The 25,031-nt window shown below is 35.4% G+C and overlaps 2 protein-coding genes across 8 annotated transcripts in view; both read left to right on the top strand.

The window, feature by feature from the left end:
- Window positions 1-7,017, top strand: part of LOC134542748 (probable actin-related protein 2/3 complex subunit 2) — a 42,671-nt gene extending 35,654 nt beyond the window's left edge. The window contains exon 7 of the mRNA XM_063387248.1: window positions 1,882-7,017. Within this exon, the coding sequence (XP_063243318.1) occupies window positions 1,882-1,909 (28 nt within the window). The 3' untranslated portion in view covers window positions 1,910-7,017. The remainder of the gene's footprint in view (window positions 1-1,881) is intronic.
- Window positions 7,018-17,064: 10,047 nt separating this feature from the next.
- LOC134542667 (tubulin monoglutamylase TTLL4-like) overlaps window positions 17,065-25,031 on the top strand; it is a 118,386-nt gene continuing 110,419 nt past the window's right edge. For 3 of the 7 annotated variants that reach the window (XM_063387103.1, XM_063387100.1, XM_063387098.1), the window contains exon 1: window positions 17,065-17,166. The gene's annotated coding sequence lies outside the window, so the exon portion shown is untranslated. The remainder of the gene's footprint in view (window positions 17,167-25,031) is intronic. The other 4 variants (XM_063387102.1, XM_063387101.1, XM_063387097.1 and 1 more) reach the window with 2 other exon arrangements.

Genomic DNA, 25,031 nt, shown 5'->3' with positions numbered 1-25,031 from the left:
GCTTGAGCTGTCAAAATAAACATCGCTACGGCAGTTAAAACAAGTCGAGGCGGGCGTGCATCCAGTCAATCGCTGTGTATTGTCAACCGATAGTAATCAAAATCATGAGAAATCCAGCAGGTAGCTTTGCTTTAACTGCGTACCACACTAGACACTCGCAAAAAGCTAAACGTAAACACGTTGCCACAAAAACCTTTATCTGCACCCTGCCGGCAAAGGGACGTGGAATGGGGGTTGTTAAGCGCTGACAGCGGTCGACGGGAAGCACTCGGCAAGAGAAACGCAGTAACACGCTACTCACCACAAGAAACTTATTTTCTGTCCGATTTTCTTCGGATTTTTGGCAATTTTTTCACGGTTCCTCGAAATCGGGTTGTAATAGAGAAGTGGTTGCAATAAATGGGGTCGCAACAAAAAGGTTTTACTGTAGTTACTTTATTACAGAAAACATTTATACAAATTTGCCATGGTACATGTGTTTGTACGTAATATTTATCTAAGCCGGGTATCAGCATTGTCATTGGGTGCTGGGTAGGCCTAGCCTCTGTTGTGTTAGTTAAAAACGTAAAAAAAACGGATATTTAGAGTTTTAAAATGAAATTCATCACCATACACGGATACTGGGCTAAGTGTTGTAGATTCAAGTTCTAAAAGTTTTGAAACATACAAACCTAATACATCTAAAAAAAATTGTGTAATTTTTTTACTTCTTTACTAGCAACAAGCAAATGGCAGAATGTCAAATGTGCCACTTACATTCCGAAAACTCTAACAGGTAGTCTACATTACATATTTTTTAAACATGTTACTGTAATTAAATATTATATCCAAGGTTACTGTTTTATTTTTTCATTTATTTCAATTCAAAACTCACTAGAAGTATAACCAAACTATTTTGTTACTAAGTTTGCAGTGAGGTCTAATGTGATATTATTATTATTATTTAAAAAAAATTTTTATTATTTTTTTTTAACCTTTGGCTAATTATTATAGCACCTCCAAGAAAAACAGTCGGACACTGCGGTGTCTAGTTTCTTTCAAATTAAGTTTCAAGGAAAACAAATTTTGCTGTATAAATGAATTTAGCCTTGCTAAATGAAACTTTATCGTCGAATGTTGTTTATTCTGTTGTATTCTGTATGGTAATAGACCAAAGAAAAATCACATATATTTGACTTCAAATCTATTCGCATTGAATTCGAATATGTTACTATTCAATTCAAAAATGTTTGACCACCAATATCCACAATTTGTACGCAGCTAAGAATTTGGGAACACAGCATTTAAAAAAAAAATGTGTTTCATGAACATTTTGTGGAGCAGGTTCTGGAAAACAAGGCGAATAAGAACTAAAATGAAATGATGGTTGATTGGGTTAGGTTAGCTGCATGATTAAAAAAACAATATGGTTAATGACTTAGGAGTCACATACAGGTTAGGCGTAGTGCACATAATGGGGTGCAGGGAATGATGGACAGGCTGCAGGCGGGTACACACTCGTCACATTCCAGACAGGCGAGTCACGTGCGGCTAGCTGTCTGCTTCGCACCATGTGGTTAGAATATGAAAAATTTCTTTGTGTGTCGAAAATGTTCCCTAAACAGCTGAAACAACGGTCCCAGATAATTGTTGTAGCTAGTGGCAGATACAAACAATTCTTTGAAGCTACTCTAGAGAAAAATAATGTAGTTTTTGTCAACTGCACGAGTGCTAGAGTTAAAATTTCCAAATTTCCCTTCCTCAAATACTTTCTTTTAATCTTTTTCCTCAAATATCAAATATTTTGAATACTAAAGATTGATGGTATTTGAAATTATAATTGGCCCATCCCTAATGACCAATTTCTTTTACGAGCATTGTGTTTGGTGTGCTTTGCTGCAGTGGACGATCGTTCGTGCGGAAGGATTGATCGGCCGGCTGGTCTAGCTCGTACGAGGTGGTGTTCCTTGCCAACATGTTGCGGCAAACGATAGTGCGTACCTGGCTGCCTGGAGCCGCTCGTCTCATCAGCGTCACACCAAATCTCTCGACTAACCAGTAACAGTGCAGGATGCCAGGTGGACGTGACGTGACGTGACGTACTGTGTCCAGGGGTTGGAGCATTTCCACCCGAGTCGACCTCCTTGTTTGCAGTTGTTTGAAATGCTCCAGGGCTTGCACGATCGCTCACAAGTACCGTATGTAATGTTTGTTCGCTCGTCACTTCAAACTGACGTGGTGGCCGTTACGGGAAGCCTGAACTGCCGCCAGCGTTACTTGTTGAATACTTTTTTAAGGAAAAGAAAAATGATATGTTGTGAATATTGTAATTACTATTACTTGTGATTTAATCTTACTATGTAAAGTTATTAACGAAGAAGTCGCAAAAGTAATTTTAATCAGAAATTATAAATAAATGCAATAAATTAAGCACTTGAGAATTTATTGCGCTGGTACGGCTAACTCCGTCTTCGCAAGTGTTTTTGATGTGCGTAGCGATAGCGGTGATTTTAGTGCATACTTACATGCATCCAGAACATGACAGTGAATATGGGCTGTGCCTGCCTTGTTTTCGAGCATAGAGTAATGGTAATATTTTGTCAAGTTTTATTGTTTCACAGAACTAAGTTATGTAGCTGGTACAGCCAGCATAAATCCAACCATATTGGCTCACATAATTGGAGATAAAATTGTTGGTATCTATCACCTTTCCTTCCCTTCTAATTTTATTGTAACTTTTTCAGAAATTTATTTTTCAGATGCACAATAAGAAGGATGCGCTCTCAGTGTCGTACACCAAGTTATAAATATAGAATTTAAGATTTGTGGGCTATTGTTGAGAGAATGGTGCTATTTTTTGAAAGGAAATTTGTGTGATTATAAACATAACATTTACAGTAAGAGACTTCTTTTAATTCCTAATCAATAATCATTATTGCAATAGTTTATGAGCCTGAGCATACTCATCTGAAGTGAATAATCAATATACATGCACCGTGCATAGATATCTTCATTTAAAAATGGTTGATAATTGCATGTATTAACATTAAAAGCCTGGTGGTGAGTAAATTGCAACAATATTAAGTGTAAGAAGTTTTGTTTGTTTTGAAAACAATAAGGTTTTGTAACTAAAATTTAATACAATTATGTGTGCAAATATGGTTTTACTTTGTAGTATTTGTCCTTTGACCAGGTTTTCACTCCATTCAGCTTGTTACATTTTTTCATAAAATTTCTATAAAACTTCTGTTGTTTATTAATAGAACTCTTTTGGATGGTTGGGTGTCTTAAGTTTTTTGGCTGGTAAAGTCTTGTTGAGGTGAATTGTGAGAGCTAACTAAGCTGCAGTTATCTGTTGTTGCATTGGGGTTCTTGAAGTTTGTAGGTGCAGCATTATTTGAAACTGTTGGTTGTTTGATGCCTAATAACGTAATAACATTTATTATAATTTAATTTTATACATTTATATTGGTTTACAGCCACGAAAAAACTTCATAAATGATATATCATTGTCAGGAAGAGTGCTAGTGCTTTTTGACAAACTAAATTTGTTTAGAGAGAATAGAGCACTTTTGAATTTATAGAAATACTATAATTAGTTTCGTAAACATTGCAAGTGCCTAATGCTATGTTAAGTAAAATTCTTTGAGTTTTTAGAATTTAAACCAGGTATTTGTTATAAAAAAGAATTAATTATTGCCATTCTTTGGGCACATAATTTATATTGTTTTGAAGAACATAAATCATTTTCTCAATATTGTTCTTAGTGCATTGGTAGCAGAATCATATACTGGCTTGAGGTAAATGTAATAATTTGAATATGTAATAATTGAAGGACTTACATCATGAACATTTGTTTGTTTTTTCTGTCATGGGAAATATATGTAATAATTTTTTGAGCGCCTGGTCAACATTTTAACTTCTTGTTGCACATACATACATATTTACAGAGCATGGTGGCTAAGTTAAAAAACAATAATTCTTTTTTGTAAGATTGAGAATATGATCATACACTTTTTTTTTTGTTTCCTTAGACTCATTTTCATTTATCTGATGAACTAGTTTGTAAATAAGTGTTGTAATCAAGTCCGAGTGCAAGAGATGGAACAAGGTGATGTGTTGCGCACTAATATGTATTAGCCCTGCATTAGCAGAACAGTTAACATGTTCCACCCAGCAGCACGGCTGTTGAGTGGGAGGAACAAGGATTCCTTGTGGCCCGTGCAACTAGATTTTTATAATGCCTGGTTTTAACTCTGATAGGATGCATGTCGTGCCCACCTAAAAAAATTTCTAACTGTTGGTGGGCATGTTACAAATTTAAATAAATAAAAAGTAAATGACTTACAAGTCTACTGTTAATAGAATTCATGGGAAACCTTACAAGTACTGTGATACGCTGATAATGTTTGCAGTCTTAGATTTAGATTTGTCTTTTTAATTGTGGGGTTTGAAAGGTGCCCGACAACATGATATGCCCCCGGTACCTTGGTTTCTCTCGACCGCCTTGCACAACAGTCTGTGGATTAGTTACATCTCGTGGGGAAGCCTACGATTCACTCGTCCTTCTGGACATACCCGAATACTCACGTTGGCAAGCCTCCTTTTCACAGACGAGAGAGCCAAACCCGAAGTTCATGCTCGCTTTTTTTTTTCCGTACCACAACAGGTGTGTTTATTTGGGGGGCGAAAAATTTGCGGGCATTTATTCTCCAATTGCGCGGGTTTAACTTATAAGAAGTAATTCTTAAAATTAGCAAGAAGTAATTATAAATACTTTAAAACATTGTGGATGGTTGTTTATATTAAGTAAGTATAGCTACATTAAAAATACTGTAAAATGATTTTATGTTTGCTTAGCAAATAACTTTTTAATACTGTATTTATTTACTCGCATAATGTCTGCAGTAATTTGGCTACATTTTTGACAAAAAATGGGGTGCGGACATTATGAGGTGAAGTCGGAAAACAAATTTTTTTTCCTCACAATTTTACATGTTTTGTGTAGAGTAAAAAAATTGTTCTCTCATAATTAGTTTACTAGTACCCTGATTTTACTTATGCTCACGGTTCCGCGGATTGCATTAGTAAAATCGCTGCTTCGTAAAATTGGCAGCCTTCCCTCGGCCCAGTTGAAAAATATTAACGGCGGCACACTACTTCGCAGAGCGCTGGCGACTGGCGACCCTCCGCAGCGGACGTGAGAAGTGTGACAGGTGTCGAGATAAATTGGGTGCCGGCGATGAGTGGAACACGCCACTCTTTTTTTTTCCTTCTCTCACTCGCGTGTGCGCTCTTACGTTCAGAAGCCGCAGCCAGCCTACACAAAATAAACGCTTTGCGTGAAAAGATATTTTTTTAATCTTTCATTGAGATGGCCACTAACGGCACGGGGCAGATGTCTAATGTCTGCATTAGCCGGCGCCGGTGAGCCTCCCTCCCTGTCCCTGTCCCCACGCTACAAACGTGGACTTTATGCGGATTTTTAAAAATTCCATTTCAAGTATTTAAAAAGAAATGTGCGGACATTATGCGATGGCGGACATTATGCGATTAAATACGGTATGTAGCTATCCAGCGCTAGGAAACCGTTTACATGATTTCACAGTATCTTTAATGTAGCTATCCTAACCAAATCAACCGTCCAAAATGTTTTAAAGTATTTATAATGTAGCTAACCTAACCTAATTGACCATTAGTTATCATGAGTTGTATATTTATTTACAATGAACAAAAAATAAAATCTGAAGATGCACGATCGGGCGTTTGGCTCTCCATCTGTTGAAAGAAGGCTTGCCAACGTGAGTATTCGGATATGTCCAGAAGGACGAGTGAACCGTAGGCTTCCCACATCTCGTGTGTTAGTCAACAAGGCACGTTGTCGCTTAGCTAACAATACCGCCTAATCAACACTTCAGTAATACTACAGGAAGGTAAAGAAATTGCTTATTTTCAAGTATGTATATTGTGTATTTAATGTGGAACTATTATTTTAAAACAACATTTTGATTACTTTTTTTTTATTATAAATCAAGGATAAAAATACACTCCTTCCATTTCACAGCATGGAGCAACAAAGCAAACAAGAGCATACTTCAGTGTCTGCTTTGTTTATGTAGCCGGTCCAGTTTTGCGCTATGGTGCCGCTATCTTTAGGATTTATGCCCTAAAAATTGTATTGATGAATGCAAAACATCCACTAGAATACATTGGAACCAAAAAGTTAATATATTTTAAAATGTTAGGCAGTATTGTTTGTTAAGCGACGGTATGTTGTGTGTTAAAGCTAGTGTTCTTTGGTCATTTAGTCATGTACTTAAGGCTTGGTCTCGCCTGCCAAATGGGTTATTGCAATTTAATGTCATTAGTATTTGGTTTCTAGTGCAATTCCTTCGTTTGTTTCGCTATAAAAGCTGTGTGTGTTACCTTTTGTTGTTAATTTTTTTTCTTACCATACTTATATTTTGCACATTATCTGCTGTTTGTACAAATTGGGCAAATATCCAGCTATTCATATTTATGCTTGACTAGTTATGTCCAGCTGCGAGTTCAGGCTTACCTTATTGAGAAGAATTCAAGCATTGAAAAGTAACTAGAGTATAATTAAAGTACCTATTTATAAGTATCCAGTGGTGATTTAATAAATTTGGGTTTTAAATTGGGTTATGTTATGTCCAGATTTTCAAACTATGTTAGTATTAACACTTAACAAAAAAAAACTATTTACATTGATAAATTATAGTCCACAATGTCAAAGTTAAGTATATTTTAATTATTCAAAGGATTTTCACTAGGTTTGGGAACAGAAAGAAGCATTCCACAAATACTTTCTCTGAAGTTAAATGAAGAACAGAAACTGCCTAATGTCAAAAGTTCACACCCAGAACTGCTTTTGTAGCTATTTTGTTACAGGGTTCTTTTGTGAGCAATTACCTAAAAAAATAAAAATAACTTTTTTTTCTTTTCAGTCTTTAAAATTTAGATGCTGTATATTGTATACTTGGTCATTATTAAATTCATCGTGTTTATTGAAGTAAATGTGTTGAACATGTGAGATAACTTATTTTCACCATTGGAAAAACAGCTTTTAATGAGCCTTAACTTTGTGGGGAAGAAAGTACACATACTGGTAGGCAGATTAACTCAGTATTGATCTATTCTGTTGCTGCATAAAATACTTTTGAGTAACAAACATTAATGTTATATTATCAAAATTTATGCTACAACATGGTGAATGTTGATATGTTAAAAGGTTGTAGGAAAAAGTGTGGCAAGTGCTTCCATTTACAAACAACAACGTGCTTTTGAGCCAAAGGTGTATTGATACTCAATTTCTATACTCGTAAAAACGGGTATCACAAAAGCATGTAGCCCCTTTCATCTTCACTAGCAATATTGTAATCTTCAGCGATTTTGGATGAGACGGTAAACACTAAAATATGCAACTATTGTGTTGAAAACCATATTTTACTATGAAAATCATGATGAATCCAGATTAAGTACAGAAAATAAGTTGTTTTAATCTCTGTTAACTACAGTTCAGTTTTGGAAATTCTTATCTGTATTTTTATAGTTAGTTATGTAATTAACAAAAACTTAAAGCCTTAAGGTTAGCAAATTTTTTTAAAAGATTTTTTTAATGTTGGTTAATTTAAAAATTTTTTCACTTTCATAGTTTGTAGCAGATTACTGATTTGTTTTTAATGTAAAATAATCCAGTTATCTGGATTAAGAAGTTATATATAGTAACTATGTTAAGTTTCTCATACTTTAAATTTTATACTTGTCAACCATTAAAAACCAGTCAAATCACATGTGTTGATAAATCAATGGTAAAATATTTTAACATGTTAAACAGGCTATTTAACTGGGAAGTTAATCCTCTAAACTATGCTCTAATGTAAGTAACAAGCACTGCCAGTTAATGTCTCTTTAGAAATTTTTTTGTGGTATTTTTCATGTTTTTACTGTTAACCAATATCAATTTATGTATATGAAACCACCTATTAAAATATTACTTTGAGAGTGGTTTTAAATTTTGGGTTGCCTTGGATTTTGATTAATATGGTAGTGCAAATCTACAATGTACCTAATAGACCTGTCAGTGCACCTGTTAGAATTGAACAGCAACTTTTGAGAAGCCCTTTACCAGAAAGGGGATTGGATATAGACTGTGTACTATCACAGTCTATTTCTTGGAATTTTTTTTTTAGTGTGAGTTTTTCTTAGTTTTACTGAAAAGCTGATTTACATGAATAATATTCTCGTAATTTTTTTTAAATATTTTATTTCAGTTAAATAACAGTTGGCCAAATCATTCAATCATACTTTCCGTTGGTTAACTTCTGGATGTATTAAATAAAAATAAATTTGTAATGTTTTAGTTTGGAAGTTCGAAGTTTTATGAATAGTAAATGTATGTTTTTTTTATTAAATGCAACATATGTCGAAGGAACTTTGAACCAATTTAAATAGGGGTTCGTAAGTTATGACAGGACATGAGTAACTTGTTTTTTGAAGTATTTTAAACTTGTAAAGGTTGAAATATGGAGTGGCAACCTGGTGGGAACACTGCTGGACTAGCGATCTGGCCAGCTTGTGTCAGTTACCTATTACTGTCGGCAAGAGCTATGTTCCGTTTCTGTTACGACATTCCCGTTTTGGATTGAGAGAGCATGCATGTGCGCCGAGTTGATGCATTTTAGAGATAGCTCTAGTTAATTCAGTTTCTCGGAGAAATCGGAAAGGATAATATTTATATGCTTGGTTACCATAGTTTGTGTTCTTGTTGTGTAATGTAATACAATTTCAAGTTTTATATTCTGTGTAGATCAGTTATGTCTTAAATTGTTTTGCTAATTTAATACTGTAACTTGGTTTCTGTCTGTTTAAAGTTTTGTGAATGCATTTTATAACAGTGATGCTATTATAATTATTGATTAAAATATTGATAGATTATACATGTTGTGTTGATATGTATATAATTTTTTTTTTAAAAGAAAAGTGAACATAAAATGTCTTCCTGAAAATGCCATTTTAGAGATATTTACTTCTTTCACCTTTTATAGAGCTACTTCTGTGAAAACAGGTTCGTTTTGTACATTAGTTGCCAACTCTATATTAATGTGTTAATTATGTATAACAGCACTTAATGCACACACACAAACAAACATATTTGCAAGTGTGTATTTGGTTATAAATTGATTTGGATGCACAGTTAAACTTGATGCATGTTTAAGATACATTTTCTTTCAGTGTAGAGTTCTGCTGTTTGCTAGCGGTGTCAATTAAAACAATAATTAGTAACCTTATAAAGCCTTTGAAATAACAATAAAAAAAACCAATATCTAAATAAAGATTTTATTAGAGTTGAATGTACATATTTGTTGCATAGAAAGACATTCCAAATCAGATATTTAATTTCAATATTGATCCATTCAATGTATAGTTTTTAAAAATTTTGTCTGTCGGTTGGGTTTATTTGTCTGTCTTCTAAAAATTACTGAAAGGATTTTGTTTTTTTATTAGTAATGTCTATCACACATTATTATACATTTACACACACACACACACTCCCTCCCCTCCCTCCCTCTCCCATGCACATGTATATGCATAAAATGTTTATGTGAGTTATAAGTAGAGACACGGAAATTTCGCGAATCGCGATATCGCGAAATAACACCGCAATTTACCTTAATTCGCGACAAAACACCGAAATCGCACAGCATCGAGAAATAAAACTGATAATAATGAATTAGACCACCCATGCAAGACATCGCGAAAAACAAGTAAACACGACGTTGACGGCACATCGCCATTTTTCTAAGTTTCAACATGGCCGCTTTGTAGTAATGAAAGTAAATAATGATTTACAGTATTCCCGTCACGTAATCATTGCAATTTGAAACGAAAGCAGTAATTGCAATCATAAACTAATTAAAAAGAGAAAAATGTACCTGAGCATCAACACAAAGTTAATAAAAAATACCGGCGATGTTTTCAACACAATATAGCTGCCATGATTTTCAACCCGCTGTATTTACACATTAATCTTGTAGAGAAATATAAAATTTTAATTCTTCCTTTCATGTTGAACAGTTAACAACCTCATGCTTTCAACTACGTTTGACTGGCTTGGCAACCTACTCGTTAGAGCTGTAGGTGTAGCAAACCGTATGTATTCGGTACTGACTGAGTAACGGGTGCGCCATCTAGTATCAAGTAACGAAACGTTACACACGGCTGGATTTCGTTACTCGCATTTTTCGTATGTTTTACGCATGCGCGCGCATATTCGATGAATTTACGTTACAAAGAACGATGTTTGTTTATTAAGTATAATATGGAAATTTGTCGTCCAAGTTTTTTACTGTTTATAAGAAAGTATTTTTTACAAATTAGAAATATGTATGTTTTTGTTATTTATTATCGCGTATTTTCACGTTTTTTGTTGTTTTTATCTTAAAAGAGATAATATAATAAAACCGCTCTAATGAGATTTAATTGTTTCTTGGTTAACAAAAACTGTTAATTATCAAATATTGTTAATTGTTTATATTCTATTTATTATTATTTACGTGACGTCATACTGTACGCGTACGCAATACGACTCGATTCGTTGCTGCAACATAACATTGCATGTTATGCGGTATCAGAAGTAACGAGTAACGTAGCGACACGATAGTAACGAGTACTAATTGTTATAGTAACGAATACATACGGGTACACTTTTTTTCGTTACTTTTACACCTCTACTACTCGTAAACATGAACACATGGCACTACGCCGATTGATAAGCAAAATCAGTGACCTTTAACTGCCGTAACTACACTTCTCAGCAAATGCAATACGACCGCAGAGCAAGTGAATACGGCGTCAACGGGACAAAGAACAGCAGCAAGAAATATTAAAAGAATACTAAGTTGAGACATGCCGTGCCGAGGCAGCGCGCTAGGCGACACCGGGCCGTGCCGAGCTGTTTCAAGCCTACAATTTTTATTTGCCAATAGTGTTGACTTTAGAGTGCAGTATACGAGTATACGCCGTGCCACTATTATTTAGCCAAGCAAAACTTGTAGGTCATAAAACCATTCTCAAAAGTTAAAGTAAACATGAAAAACCAAAACAGCGAAATAAAACCGAAATTTGATTTTTTCAAAACGAAATTTAAGGAAAAATAAAACCATTTTTACGGGACTCTAGTTATAAGTAAATATACAAAAACTATCACATTACATATACCACTTTGCAAAATTCCAATACTAAGTTGGTGAAAAGGGGTAAGTTTTGTTTTTAGAGGAATAATTTTTTATCTCATCAATTAGAAGAGGTGGTATTAAACTATATATGAATAACATGCTTGCAGAGTTACTCTAGGTTTTTTTTTGTCTTCCAGTTTTTATATTGCAATCATTTAAGGGGATGGAAAGGGGTGGATTTTTTGTATTACAGAAATTACATCTAAAAATCTAATAAAGTAAGATTAAGTACAAATAGTAAATTCCTTTTACCATCCCTAAATAATTGAAAAGTGGTAAGTTTGGTTTTATGAAGAAAAATTAATATGTATCTCTGAATCTTCGTAGAGCAAAGGTAAAAACTTGAGCTTCGAGTTACATGCATATAGTGTTATATATATAATGTCCTTAAATTCGGCCATTAAGGGGGTGAAAATAGGGCAGGGTTTTTTTAAATTATATACAGTATGTTTGTGAATTTTGAGCCATAAATGTAATGGGTGGTAGGGAATGCCAAAAATAGCAATTTTTGTCAAAGAACTTGTTTCTGAAATCGCAACCCTGCAACAGTAGTGTGTAAATTTTAATTTACCACACAGTAGGTGCCACTCCATTGGCTGAGAGAATGTGTGATGTTAAATTCTCCGCGGGATAGAAGCGACAAGCAGGCCACAGAACTGTAGAGTTGGCCATACGCATTAGCGACCAGCTGTACGGTGTATGGTTAGTTGTATGTTTTCACGTTTGAGTTTAGTGCTGTGTTAACACTTGATTCAGGATGGTGTGGCCAGTCTGTGTTAAATAGCCAGGAAAAAAAACATACCACAGAAATTTAACCCCGCAAGGCACTGAAAATGCATTGTTTCACTGTAGTCATAAATTGACAATAATATTATAATTTAAGCATGTGTTGTTAATCCACAAAGTATACCCCCATATTCATTTAATAAATCTTAAATACACACCTCAAAAGTTAGGAGTATTACCAAGAGAATTCTGAGATATTCGATGCCGCATTGACACAAGTACATTATTCATTAGACTAATGACACTGATTCGACGGTGTTTACTACAGGCTGACGTCGTACCGACCATGGCCGTTAAGCCAGTGCTCCGCACCGCCAGTACCGTATCCCGTTTTCGGAGCGCGCCCCTTGCCCAGCTGGATTAAGTCAGGCGAGCGCCTCGGGCGTGACCCCAATAGACATAATGAAATTTATTGGTACGGAGCCCCGGAGGCTCGAACCCATAATTCAATTAAGGGAAAAGCCATTAGTACGAAATTACTAATTACCCGACATGTAATAAGTGCGTCGTAGCCACTCCGGGCGAGTACACCACGCACGGAGCAGACAACAAACCTCATTAACAGTCACCGCGGCCACTGGCCTTAATTAAAATGTCCGTGACTATGATCATGTCAGAATAGGAGAAATCCCTCTAAAACAATTCGCAGTGGGACAATATGTTACGAAATTTACAGTCGCCAACTTGATGTCACAATTTAAATAATTAAATACATTAAAACCATTGTTAAGCCTTAAGCACCCAATTACCAGGTGCTACATTTTAATTGGGCACCTGGAACATGTTTTAACTTGTCATAGAGTAAATTCAATTACTAATATAAGTTTTTTGACGCCGACTCACAAAGAAGAGAAAGTTTCTCTTCCTTGTGAGGCGGCCATGTTCGGCAGTCTCCAACCACTCCGCGCCGGGAAAAGACGTGTGTCCGTAGGCAGCATCCAAGTTTTCTTTCATTGATAATTTTTATTCTGTACTAAATCTTTAAATTTAAAACCTTTTGTTAATTCACCGCTGCCCACGTCGACTCGGCGCGTATTTTGCGGGGCCGGGCCTATCCCGACCGTCTTCAGTGTGATACCGCGCTACGTATCGTATCACAGAACGTACGGTACTGGCTGACTCCAGCGAAAGTGTTTTTACTTAAGGACGCCGTGCATATGCCTGCCGGCTGCACACACGTAAGTGTTTCGCCGAAATTAGGAGCCCGCTCATAGAGCCATCCCCCGCACATGTTAACTTTCGGCGCTGGCTGTCTCCAGCGAGCATCGACCCACGCTCCGCGAGACTGCCGCGGTAACCATTAGTGTCGCGTAGTGTTATGTTTTTTCTTTTTGTGTTAATTGTGTAACGGCTAGACGTCGCCAAGTGTTGGTGAGAGTGTTTTGTAGCGGGACTAAATTAAAGGTAATTCTCACCAACTCGTGTACACTAATTTTCCATAGTCTCCCGTCCTCCACACAGCCGAGCGGCCTTCACAGTCTAGGTAGAACCATTCAGGTTAGATTCAAGCCGTGTACCTGGCGGGGCACGCGGGGGCAGAGTATCCACGACCCAACACCAACGGCCTAGCAGCCCGCTAGCCTGGCGCCCCTCCCGACAACAAGAGCATCGCGACGCCCGTAGCGCCCGTCAGGTACCCCCCGGGCCTTTCACAGAGGTCGGATGACGGCAAGGCAAGCTTTTTGCTCATATACTAGTCACGTGAAAATACATTGAGTGCTGTAGCATATGGTGCGTTGGCCCAAGTCACCAAATGCTACAGTCAGTTTGTGTTAAACCTTGCAGTGACATGCCACGTAGACGAATAGAAACATTTGACAGGATTCATATGGTGTTTTTACTTCCGGCAGGCCATACACTTCTCACCTTATGTGAAAAAAAAAATGTTTCTAGTACATTTCAATAAATGAGGCAGATCAAATACCACAGTAATTTCATGTCCATTGAAATGAAACACTGAGTCTGGAAATTCAACAGTGTTGACACATGATTGGTGCCCTTATCACATACTGTAGCAACAACATATAAACCAACTGCGAAACAGCAAGCTAGTACTAATTCAGCCGCCACTTTCAATTCTCCACCTTTAATGCCACCATGTGTAAAATAACAGGCAAATGGCTGTTTCCACTTCTTCCTTAGACATCATAACATAAGTACTATAGCATAGTTCGCCAAATCAGCACATCGAAACTTACCACTGTCAACAAGTTCAATGATTTTGTCCTCTTTAGGGCAATATTGAATATGTTTTTTCAAAGACTTTTCATAAAATATTAACATGCAATAACGATCAGGAGACGAAAGTAACGAATCAGTTTCTTTGATGAGAAGCATTACTCAGTTGTCAACACAACATATGACAGCATTCAGCAAATTCAATAATGACTTTTTGATGGCAAATCAAGCATGTGTCGAAGAAGGGAATAACAAGGACTCCTTTTTGTAAATGGAAAGAGCTACAATCATTCATCTACTGTCTAACATCTTCCTTGGGGTTTCATATTTTTAAAGCGTAGCTGCGATGCAAGGAGATGTTAGGCTGCAGGCAACATATTCTTGAGTTCTCTAAGCTGAAGGTCAGCTGCCTTATTTACAGTCTCACGAAAAGTCAAAAACTGTTTTCTAAGTTTGCACACAAATTTCATGGCTTTTACTTTCCCTTGAACTTGTCACAGTAGTTTCTGTTTCTTTGGTGTCAACATTGAAATCCTCCAAACCTGTGTTTTCAGAAGAGTGGTTCCTGTACTTTTTTCCTCTTAACATAGAATGGTTTCTGAACTTATTCAACTGTTGTATCAATAAATTGCTCAGTTCTTCTGAGACCTAATCTCCACTGATGGAGCACATTCCAGGATCTGTCAATTGCAGTCTGCAATGTGCTTTTGGTGGATACACAGGCATAGATGATGTAGATGGCAAGAATATACTGTTGCTCACAAATGAATAAATTGAGCCATATTCAGTACTTGTTCTCTGAATTTGGCAAAGTAGACATATGCATGCTTAACAGGCAGAACATGTGGTGAAGATGGAAACAAATTATCTCATAATGGAGCACTAGCGGCTGTACCACATTTTCTGTGATGATGAGACAAACGTTGCATCAAAAACTGAGGGCAAAATGGATTAGTTTTCTTTAAATTACAAAAACTGATTCAATGAAATGATTTGCACAAATGAACTTTGAAGAACATGTAAGTGCTTCATTAGGTTCGCTGATGGAAGGCATACTAGGAGCAAATTATGAGACAACAGAAAGCCACTTCATCAACCTGAAATATTAAATTATTATCCATCCAACAGAAAATCTTTAAGCTATTTTGCACATTAGCAAAAATTAAACACAAAATATGTATACACAGAAATAATATAGAGCTAAAATAATAAAAAAAACTAATATTACATAAAGATGCAATTACCAGTAAGCTATTTTGGTTGAACTTTCACAATTACTACGCTATGGAATCAAATAAAATTAATGCAAAGCTTCAGATTTACTTAAATATTGACTTCTCCTTGAATGTTAATTAATTATAGGCTTAATTTTAAATGCACAATTGTAGAAACATTAATCCTGCAGAGTAGCGGCTTCTAGGAAATAGTGATTAATAACATAAGTAAACGCGAATACACTCAATTCTGCCACGTTATAGTTTTAAAAGAAGGGGTAATCCTTTATTTAATTCACTTTTGTTTATAACACAGTGAAGTATTTTCTCATTTAATATTATCCAACTATCATTAAAATACACGGTAGTTTAGCGCCAACATCGTCTGCACTATGTCGACGGGAGATGCCATGTTCCTTGAGTGCTGCCAACTGCTTGAAGTAAAGTTACTTTCACATTCCGTGGGGAAAAAAAAAAAAAAAATGTCCATGTTACGACCTTTTAACAGATACCCAACATCCTTTAATTTACAACTCAATGATAGGCCTACCTTATTTAAAACATCACATAATTTTTAACCTAACTTCGTTTAATGGACAAAGATGAATTTTGGGGGCTGTATTAAATTATATAATCGAATCTTTAACTAAACCCCACTTGAATTTTGCAAATAATCATTATTGATATTACTGTTTTACAACATTTTATATTTTAATGCCTGTTATTTCTTGGTTTACTAGCTAGCATCAATTAATCTACGTACAATTTAAATGTTGATTATCTCATAGATATTAACTGAAGGCTACGGCTGGGTTCACAATTGAAAAAATAACAGTAACAGTAACAGTAGGTCGTGTGCATAGGATATGAACGCCATGTTTCCTAACCTGACGATTCACAATAGCAGAAAGTTGGTCGTGTGCATGGGAGCGAGGTCGTGCGCATAGGAGTGAAATGAATATATTTTATTCCGGTCGCGTACGCATGGCACAACAGCCAATGAGAGAAGAGCAGGGTGTTTTTTTGGCGGGACTAGAAATATTTTTATATTTATTAACCATATTGTGGTAAGAAAATGTCGAGATAATAATAGTATTATCGTTATTTTGAAAGTTAATATGTTTATTTACTAACACTGCTAACAGATGTCGCATAGTTCGCGAAATTTCATTGGCTGAAATTAACAGTAAGAATTCAATTGTGAACCGATTTCGCAGTTCGCATAGGTCGTGTGCACAGGTAGTATAGATTGTCTCTGGGTAGTGTGCATGGCTTTCTATGCACTCGCTTAATTTTTTTAATTGTGAACCCAGCCTAAACGATAATAACATATATCTAGTAGTAACATTTTAGCCTTAGATATAACCGTAGGTCATAGAATTGGTGTTAGAGTGTTAATGGGTCTTTAGTATAGTTTGAACCGTCCTTTTTAGAACCATTTCTGCATAATTATATTTAAATATAATTAAATATAATATAATACATGGAGAATTAAAAGACACAAACCTCCTACTACAACATAATTTTAAAATTCTTTTGTACTATAATAAATTTAAAAAATAAATCAAATTGTGAATAAACGTAATGTAATAATCTAAAATTTAAATGTCAAGGTTGTTGTACTTGGTGTTAGATCGATTTGTAAAATCACATTACAGTTTTTTGTTTTGTCGTCATGATGCCGATCTCTGACAGAGAGCGGCATCGTTTTAGAAATTTACCAAACACTTAAAATGCAGGTTGTTGTTAAGGTATGGATTAATTGTTATTATTTTTAGAAAATTGATTTTTATTAATTATAATTTTAATATTATTATTTTGAAATCGTTGGGTTTAACTAATTTAGAACTTGATATTTTATGAAGGATCACTATAAAGCATGTTAGATAATATTGAGGGTTTTATAAATTTTTATAGTATTATTGAAACTTTTAAAAGTATTATGGAATATAAATTTTTTAAGTTTTATTTAAAATATTTACTTTGGTTTGTAACGAATTATTACTTACATTGAAATGTAATAAAATTGAAGTATTTGAAAGAACTGATTTTTATGTATGGGGAAGTGTATACTTGTGCTTTTCAACTATATACATTTTTGCTTTTCTTAGATATTTTACTTTTTTTTTTTTAAATTACATATTTTAGCAATTTTTTTTTGAGGAGGTAAAAGCAGTTTGTGAGAAGGAAATACTGGTAGAGAGAACTGCTGAAATGAGAAGAAAAATGGGTAATTTTCGTACGTCGCGGCTGTTCCAGAAATTAATAATAAAATTCAGAAAAAAAAAAATATATTTTTTCAAGAACTAGAGGAATTATTGTATTTACCTTTAAAACCGCATCTTCGTATACAGCAGCTGGTTTTGGAGAAATTACTGTTTATAGCTTACATTGTAATACCTATGCAGTAATGCCGCAGTCACCTTTTTTTTAATGTTCTTATACCTGGAGAATTACAGAATCTGCAAACCTAACACCACAACAGTTCATTCCAAGGCCGTGTTTGTGCATGTTCGGTAAAATATTACAAATTTGTTACACTGTGATAATGGTCTTTTATATTAGGTTATCTCCTTTAAAAAATACTTAAAAATATTGTGGAAGGCTAGTTTGGTTGATATAGTTTAAAAATACTGTAAAATATTTTTAAAAGTTGCTTAGGATTTGCAATGAAGCGTAAAAACCAGTTTACCCAAGTCATGTCCGAGGTTTGAATAATTCTGAAGTTTATCGCTTGTACGAGCAACTTCAGTAGCACATGTTACAGGATAAAAACGTGCATTAAAGATGTCCATCTCGTCTTTCATCTTTCATAAACTTAAATGTGACACTGATAAATTAGAATAGTCCAACTACATTAAAAATACTTTTAGGTAATTATCTGACATTGCAGCTTTAAAGAACTGAAAGAAAAAAAAAAAACAAGGCATGGTTTTCACACATTACTGAAGGGAAGGGGTCGTAATTCCTACTGGTTCGTGAAAAATAATACTTTGATTCTTTCATTACAATACCTGTGTTTGCACACTGTCACCGCCATTCATTGTTTACCAGCGATTGTGTCTATTGGTAAATATGTAGTTGGGCGGTATTTGCAAAAAAAATTTTAAAAATCCAAAAATAATTTTATTAGATGCTCTTTAACTTCCTCTCTTCATTAAAAGCGACGGAGGTAAGAAATTCCAAATACGTTAGGAGATATCGAATTTTTAAATTTCATCATATGTAGTTCAGCGGTATTTGCGGAAAAAAATGTTAAAAATCCGAAAATACCTTTAGTATATGCTCTTCAACTTTCTCTTTTCATTAAAAGCAGTAGAGATAAGAAATTCCAAATACTTTAGGAGATATTGAATTTTTAAATTTCATCACAATACCAGTGTATTCATGTGGCGTTCACAATTGTTTCTTGTTTACGAGTATCTATTTTTTTATTGGATAATGATGTCACGTGATTGTTCGTGATAGGCCAGAATTAAAATGAACCAATACGTGATTATTTAGTTCATTTATTGTTTGAAACGGTGTTTAATTACCACCTCCAACTTAGGTGAGTTTTTAACGTTTATAATTTTAAAGTCTTATTTGTTATTGTTGCGCAAGTAATAAGTAACAAAAAAATTTTACGTGAGATTTTACTGTTCATCCTTTGTCCCGGTTTGTTAGGTCAGGTCAGTTACATTATAAATACAACTTTAAAACTAAAGAACCATTGAAATTAATTCATATTATTTTTAATGTACGCTTAGTTTCAAAGTATTTATAATGTAACTGACCTGACCTAATCGACCATTTTCATTAATTAGGCATTCACAAACACATGGCAATAAAAAAAAATGCCTACGGTCGAATGATTACACAGGTCTTGTATAGCAAAATAAGAATGGTGATATCTCCTAAAGTATTTGGAATTTCTTATCTCCGCCGCTTTTAATGAAAAGAGGAAGTTGAAGAGCATATAATAAAGGTATTTTCGGATTTTTAACATTTTTTTTCTCGCAAATACCGCTGAACTACATATGATGAAATTTAAAAATTCGATATCTCCTAAAGTATTTGAAATTTCTTACCTCCGCCGCTTTTAATGAAAAGAGGAAGTTGAAGAGCATCTAATAAAGGTATTTTCGGATTTTTAACATTTTTTTTTCGCAAATACCGCTCAACTACATATTTACCTCATTATTTAGCACAACTGTAGCCAACAATGGAGAATTAAAAATACCCTAATTCTTCAGTTTCATACATTTAAGTTTATCTCTGGATCCTGAAGGCTTGATCCTGTGGTATATTATGCTTGCTGTTTTAATTCAGTACGTCGGAGGATCCTTTACAAAAAAAATATATATATAATGATGAATAATGATCATAAATTGCTTTTATGTGCAATATCGTCTGACTTCCTGAACTAAAACAGCAAGCATCATGTACCACAGGATAATGCCATCAGGATCTTTCGATCTTATGACCTTAGAGTTAAGGGGTAGTGGGTCAAAAAACTACTAATTTCTACTATGTATACAAACAAATATTTGTATAAGGTAAACATTTTTCATTGTCAAAGTCACCACTGTTTTTGCAGTGAGCATAGCCAGACAGCAATCTCATCTTGTTGATTTTAAAGTTGTCCAGATAAATCTAAGTGGACTGTTTTTCAATTTGAGTAGTAATTAGTCTTTTGGATCAAAAAATGTATATTTAGTCTGCCATTGTATATTGTATTTAGCTCTTTTTATTTAGTTAGGGTATTTTTGTGTTATCTGTGCAATGTTTCGAATTGATGTATGTCTGCGTTTCTGTCAGGACTAATTAACAAATAAAAATATTTATTTGTGGAATATCGCTACATAGACATAGTGCTAGAAGCACCCTTATAATGTGCACTTCAAAATATACGTTTGCCAAATATTGGACTCCGTAGACAGTGGATTGAAGTTCGTAGTTTTTTTAAGTTGAATTCCCCGTAAAAAAAAATTAGGAAGAGTAGTTTGCTGAATTGAAGATTGCAGAGACATTTTTGAACCTATTCTTTGTGTGAAAAACACTGGGCAGAAAAAGTACACACCAATATACAGTTTCAGGAATTCCTTCAAAGTAAAAACCACAAACAAGCTTAGTTTACTGTTCATTAACAACATCAAAAGCAGTAAAAAGAATTATGGCATTATTAAGCCAGAAGAAAGTTCCGCAGGTTTTTATAACAAAGAAAACTTAGAAAAGCCTTTTCGGAGGTGTGATTTCTGTAATTTTAAATATGGTCATCTTAAAACCGTTTGAGTAATTTAATTTCCATTTAGTGCGCGGTGGAAAGTAGCTGTGTGCAAATCTTGCTCTGCTATTCAACTATTTGTGACCTAGTTATGAAAAGCAGTTTCCTTTAATTTTGTTTAGTTCGTTACTTGCATTTTATTTGTAAAAGTTAGTTCAGCATCTTGCTACCATGCAGCTAGAGTTGAGAGGTGGTATTGTGCTGGCAATGTGTTATCAGTAAGTTATCTGCTATCTGCAAACTTGTCTCACGAACAAACATTGCAGCTGTTGTGACACTTCCCGTGCTGCTGTGTAATTGACCGTTCTAGTAGCTCAACTCATTTGGAACTTTATTTATCTATTTATTTATTTATTTATTTATTTATTTATTTATTTATAAATTGTGACATGCACACCAACACTCTGAGAAGATATTACAGGGGTGTGCACGGTACAAAAAATAAACACAATACACAAGAGACGCCACAGACAAAGGACACAAAACAAAAAAATTCAAAAACAAAAAAATTAATAAATTCAAAAATACAGAAAATTAGTGAATTTAGAATAATAGTAAATTTAGAATGCCAAAAACCAAAGATACACAGTTTATTGAGTTGACTGCAAGTGCTACTAAAATAATTTACTAATTGGTTAAGCTTGTTACTATTAGGTCTAATCTATTATAATTGCTTATTAATCTAAAAATAATATCATTATTTCTCTTGATTGTACAGAAAGTAGACGTAAATCGACTATGATACTGGGGAACTCTTAAACCAGTATTATCTAAGATATATTTACAATTGATTTTAGATGAATAACAATTGGAAATAACCTGTAACCTTTAATTTACCTTTGGACTATCAGCACAAAGTTGACGGTATGGTACCAGAGCGTACTTTTATCCCCTATGACCTTTAGCCTTACTCTGATAGTAAAATGTGGTTGGATGTATGTGAATTATCTGACTGAATTGACTTAACCAGTATGTACTTCCATTGCATCAAGTGTTCACCACAAGATATAGAATTAATGATTGACTATTGACATAATGTTGTAGTTGAATAATTTATTAATATCTTTATTTGTATATCGGATTTCTTCGTGTTCATATAATCCATATTTTCTTTGAATGTTTCATGTAATGGGAAATTCTGATTTAGTATAATTTTTTGGACATACGCCATTGCAATTTTGCACTGTTATGGGGAAAAACTCAATGTAAAATAAGAAATAAAATTGAAAACATAAACCCACAGAGAACAAGCCTAAATCAGCTGATGTTGAACAGATGAACCCAATTAACTTGAGATAAAATTATGTGTTCGGACAAGAAATCAGTTGCTGATTAAACAAAATAACATAAAATATTGTTACGATTTACTGCGGATTCGTAAAGGATCGCTCAATTAAAGATTTTTATCACACATAGTTTTATTTATTGCCACTATTTACATTACTAGCTAATAATCTAAAAATGCCAATTAATCAATTGTTAAAAAAATGTTGCTTCCTCTAGTCACTTCTTTCTCACACACCGCACATCTCGCTGGGCCGCACCTCTGGCGCAACTCTCGCTGCAGCACCCCTCGTGGTCCTCCGTCGCAGGACTCCGTCACCGCACTCCGCCGCTGCAGTCGCACTTCCCCTTCACCGAGATCACATTCGACGCCTCGCTCGGAACTTTGCTCGGAACTTCGCCGCGCCCGCGATACTATCGCCCCGAACTGAACTCTCCGCCCTGGAACCTTCATCCAGGGACTTCGCCACTCTATCGCCCGGAAACTCCGCCGCGGGAAAACTCCCGACTTCACTCTGAACTCTCTCACTCCCTGCCTTGGAACCTTCGTCCAAGGACTTCGCCACTCTGCCGCACCTGTGGCACTATCTCCCCGGAAACTCCGCCGCTGGAGAGCTCCAGCCTGAACTCTCACTGACTCTCTGCACTCCCCACTCAGGCTGACGTCCTCCTTTTATATATCAGCCGCCATTTCTGGAACTCACGAGCGCGGCCGGGGCCAGTCGCGTCATTCCGCGCCGTCTCGACGGCAGAAATCTCTCGAAACACGTGTCGGCGGCTCGCGTAACTCCGTAGCTGTCGGGTGTCAGTTACGTGTCAAAGGCAGGGTGCTGCGCGGGAAGTAGTGGGAAGGAGGGGGGAAAGCGATAATCCTTGCGCGCGGTGCATATCATGTTGCGGCAGTCGCCAGCCAGCTCTGCACCTGCATGTGTCCTGGCCATGCTGACGTTCGTAACAATATGAACTTCTAGCAAATGGTTACCCACCTGACATTACAAAACAGCACATGACAACAAACATATCCAAAATCACTCAACAAAAAACTACAGACGAACAAAGTGGCACATTGCTTATTCCCTATGTTTGTGGCCTCTTGGGAAAAATCAGACCATCGGGAAACAAATACAAATGAAGAACAGTTTTCAAGTCAAATTCCACTGAGAAAAGCATGATTACCAGAGTAAAAATAGCCATAGATAAGTTGCAATGTCAAACTGTGTATTGTATCTCCTATGAATATGGCTGCATGTACATAGGAGAAACTGGCACAAAAGCAACATAAAGAAGGATGAAACTCAAAAATGTTGACTTGCCAAACATGCCTGGGACAACAGCTATCAAATACTCTGGGAAAATGCTGTACCACTCCTGCAGTAAGAGCACTCAAATAAAAGGAAATAAAGGAATCATCATTTATTGTCCGTAATAACAATATTATCAGTCAACAATGTATTGAATTTAAAAAAATGGATTACTTTAATTAAAAAAGAAATCAATACCACAAAACTCACTTGATATACACCAGCCAATACTATCAGCCCTTAGGTGCGCGGCCAATCAGGGGAAACCTCGCCTGCCATTGGCTGTGCTAGGCTGGATTTCCAACATAAGTAGAAAAGCTAACTGATCTAAGTGCCAAAAGTATGTTTTTGAATAAAGGGAAAAAATATGAATATTATTGAAGATAATGTGAAAATCATTTATATTTAAAAATAAAAATGTTACATAACATGTCAAGAAATTATTTTCTTTTATTGAACACAAAACTTAAAGAAAAATTTGCAAACATGGTACTTTTGGAAATGATCTTTGTGCCAGTAGAAGTGTACTTCTAAATGCACTATGTCCAGAGGGACGTCGAAAGTTAGGCACTTAAAATTTGTCAATAAAACTGCCGGTTTTCTTTGTCAATAAATTCCAACATTGCACCAAGATCGTTCTTTTTGTTATCAGTCAGTGGATTAACATTAGGTAACCCCTCAATTTGCGCTGACACAATGTCACCCACAGTGATTCCTTTCTTCAGCACTCTGCATGTCTCCCATTCCAGCATGTCACTGAAGCTGTTTCTCTTGTACATTACTAAACCAGGATTATCTTTGGTCACTTTAAGGCACGAAACTTGAGTAATGCCTAGCTTTGAGGCATCAATATAGCTAGATCGCCACTTCCATCAGGAACTGTAAAGGTAACTGTACACTGCCTTCTGCTTTCCGAGGGATCATCGTAACTGCCATGACGACGTCTCTGCACAGGTACAATGTGGATGAGTCCAAAAAGGTAGCTTCCGTGTTCGTTATTCTTCAGATTATGGAATGATTCGTACAGTTTGATCTTCATGTGCTTTATCTCCTTACAGCTGTACTTGCATTTACAATTCACCTGAAACAAACGAGTAGAAATAATTACTGCAGTATCAAAACAATTAGTGTTTTCAAAATACATTTGATTGACCCAAATGGATTAGGTTCACAGTAGTTGTTTTTACTTTAAAAAATTAGTCTTGTTTGGCTTGTTTCAAATGACTTAATATTAATTTTAACACTGGTAACATAATAAATATATTGTGTGATAAAATCCCTGAATGATACCACTAGACTAGTTTTTTTGGTTAAACATGCTTACTAAACATATGAAAATAAATCACACACATAAATTAACATTGAATACTAACCTCATTCCTTGGCATTCGTTTCGAATTTTTCCCTCTACAGCACTTTTTTCTAGCGCAGGGTGTCCCTCCACACATTTGCCTGTTTCCTGCGTATGTGCACCTGTATGACTTCCTTTCATCACCACTAAAAGCAGGCGATTTATTGTTTGAAACTTCAGTTTTCTCCTCCATTCTGAGCGTTCATACTCTTGTCACATAAAAAGAAGATAGTGTGTCTACGTTCTTCCAGCTTGTGGCACTTAGATCAATTAGCGCTGCAAGGGCCCGCGGACATACAGGTTGTGCCATCTGTTGTCGCTCGTAAAAACTATTTGAAACACGACTGGCACTTAAATCCAATAGCAGTACATTGGCGCGGGCACGTAGATTATGTTGCTGTATGAAACTCATTT

This window comes from Bacillus rossius, assembly GCF_032445375.1.
Source record: "Bacillus rossius redtenbacheri isolate Brsri chromosome 9 unlocalized genomic scaffold, Brsri_v3 Brsri_v3_scf9_1, whole genome shotgun sequence".
Taxonomy (NCBI): Eukaryota; Metazoa; Arthropoda; class Insecta; order Phasmatodea; family Bacillidae; genus Bacillus; species Bacillus rossius.
This window is presented reverse-complemented; position numbering and strand designations above follow the sequence as displayed.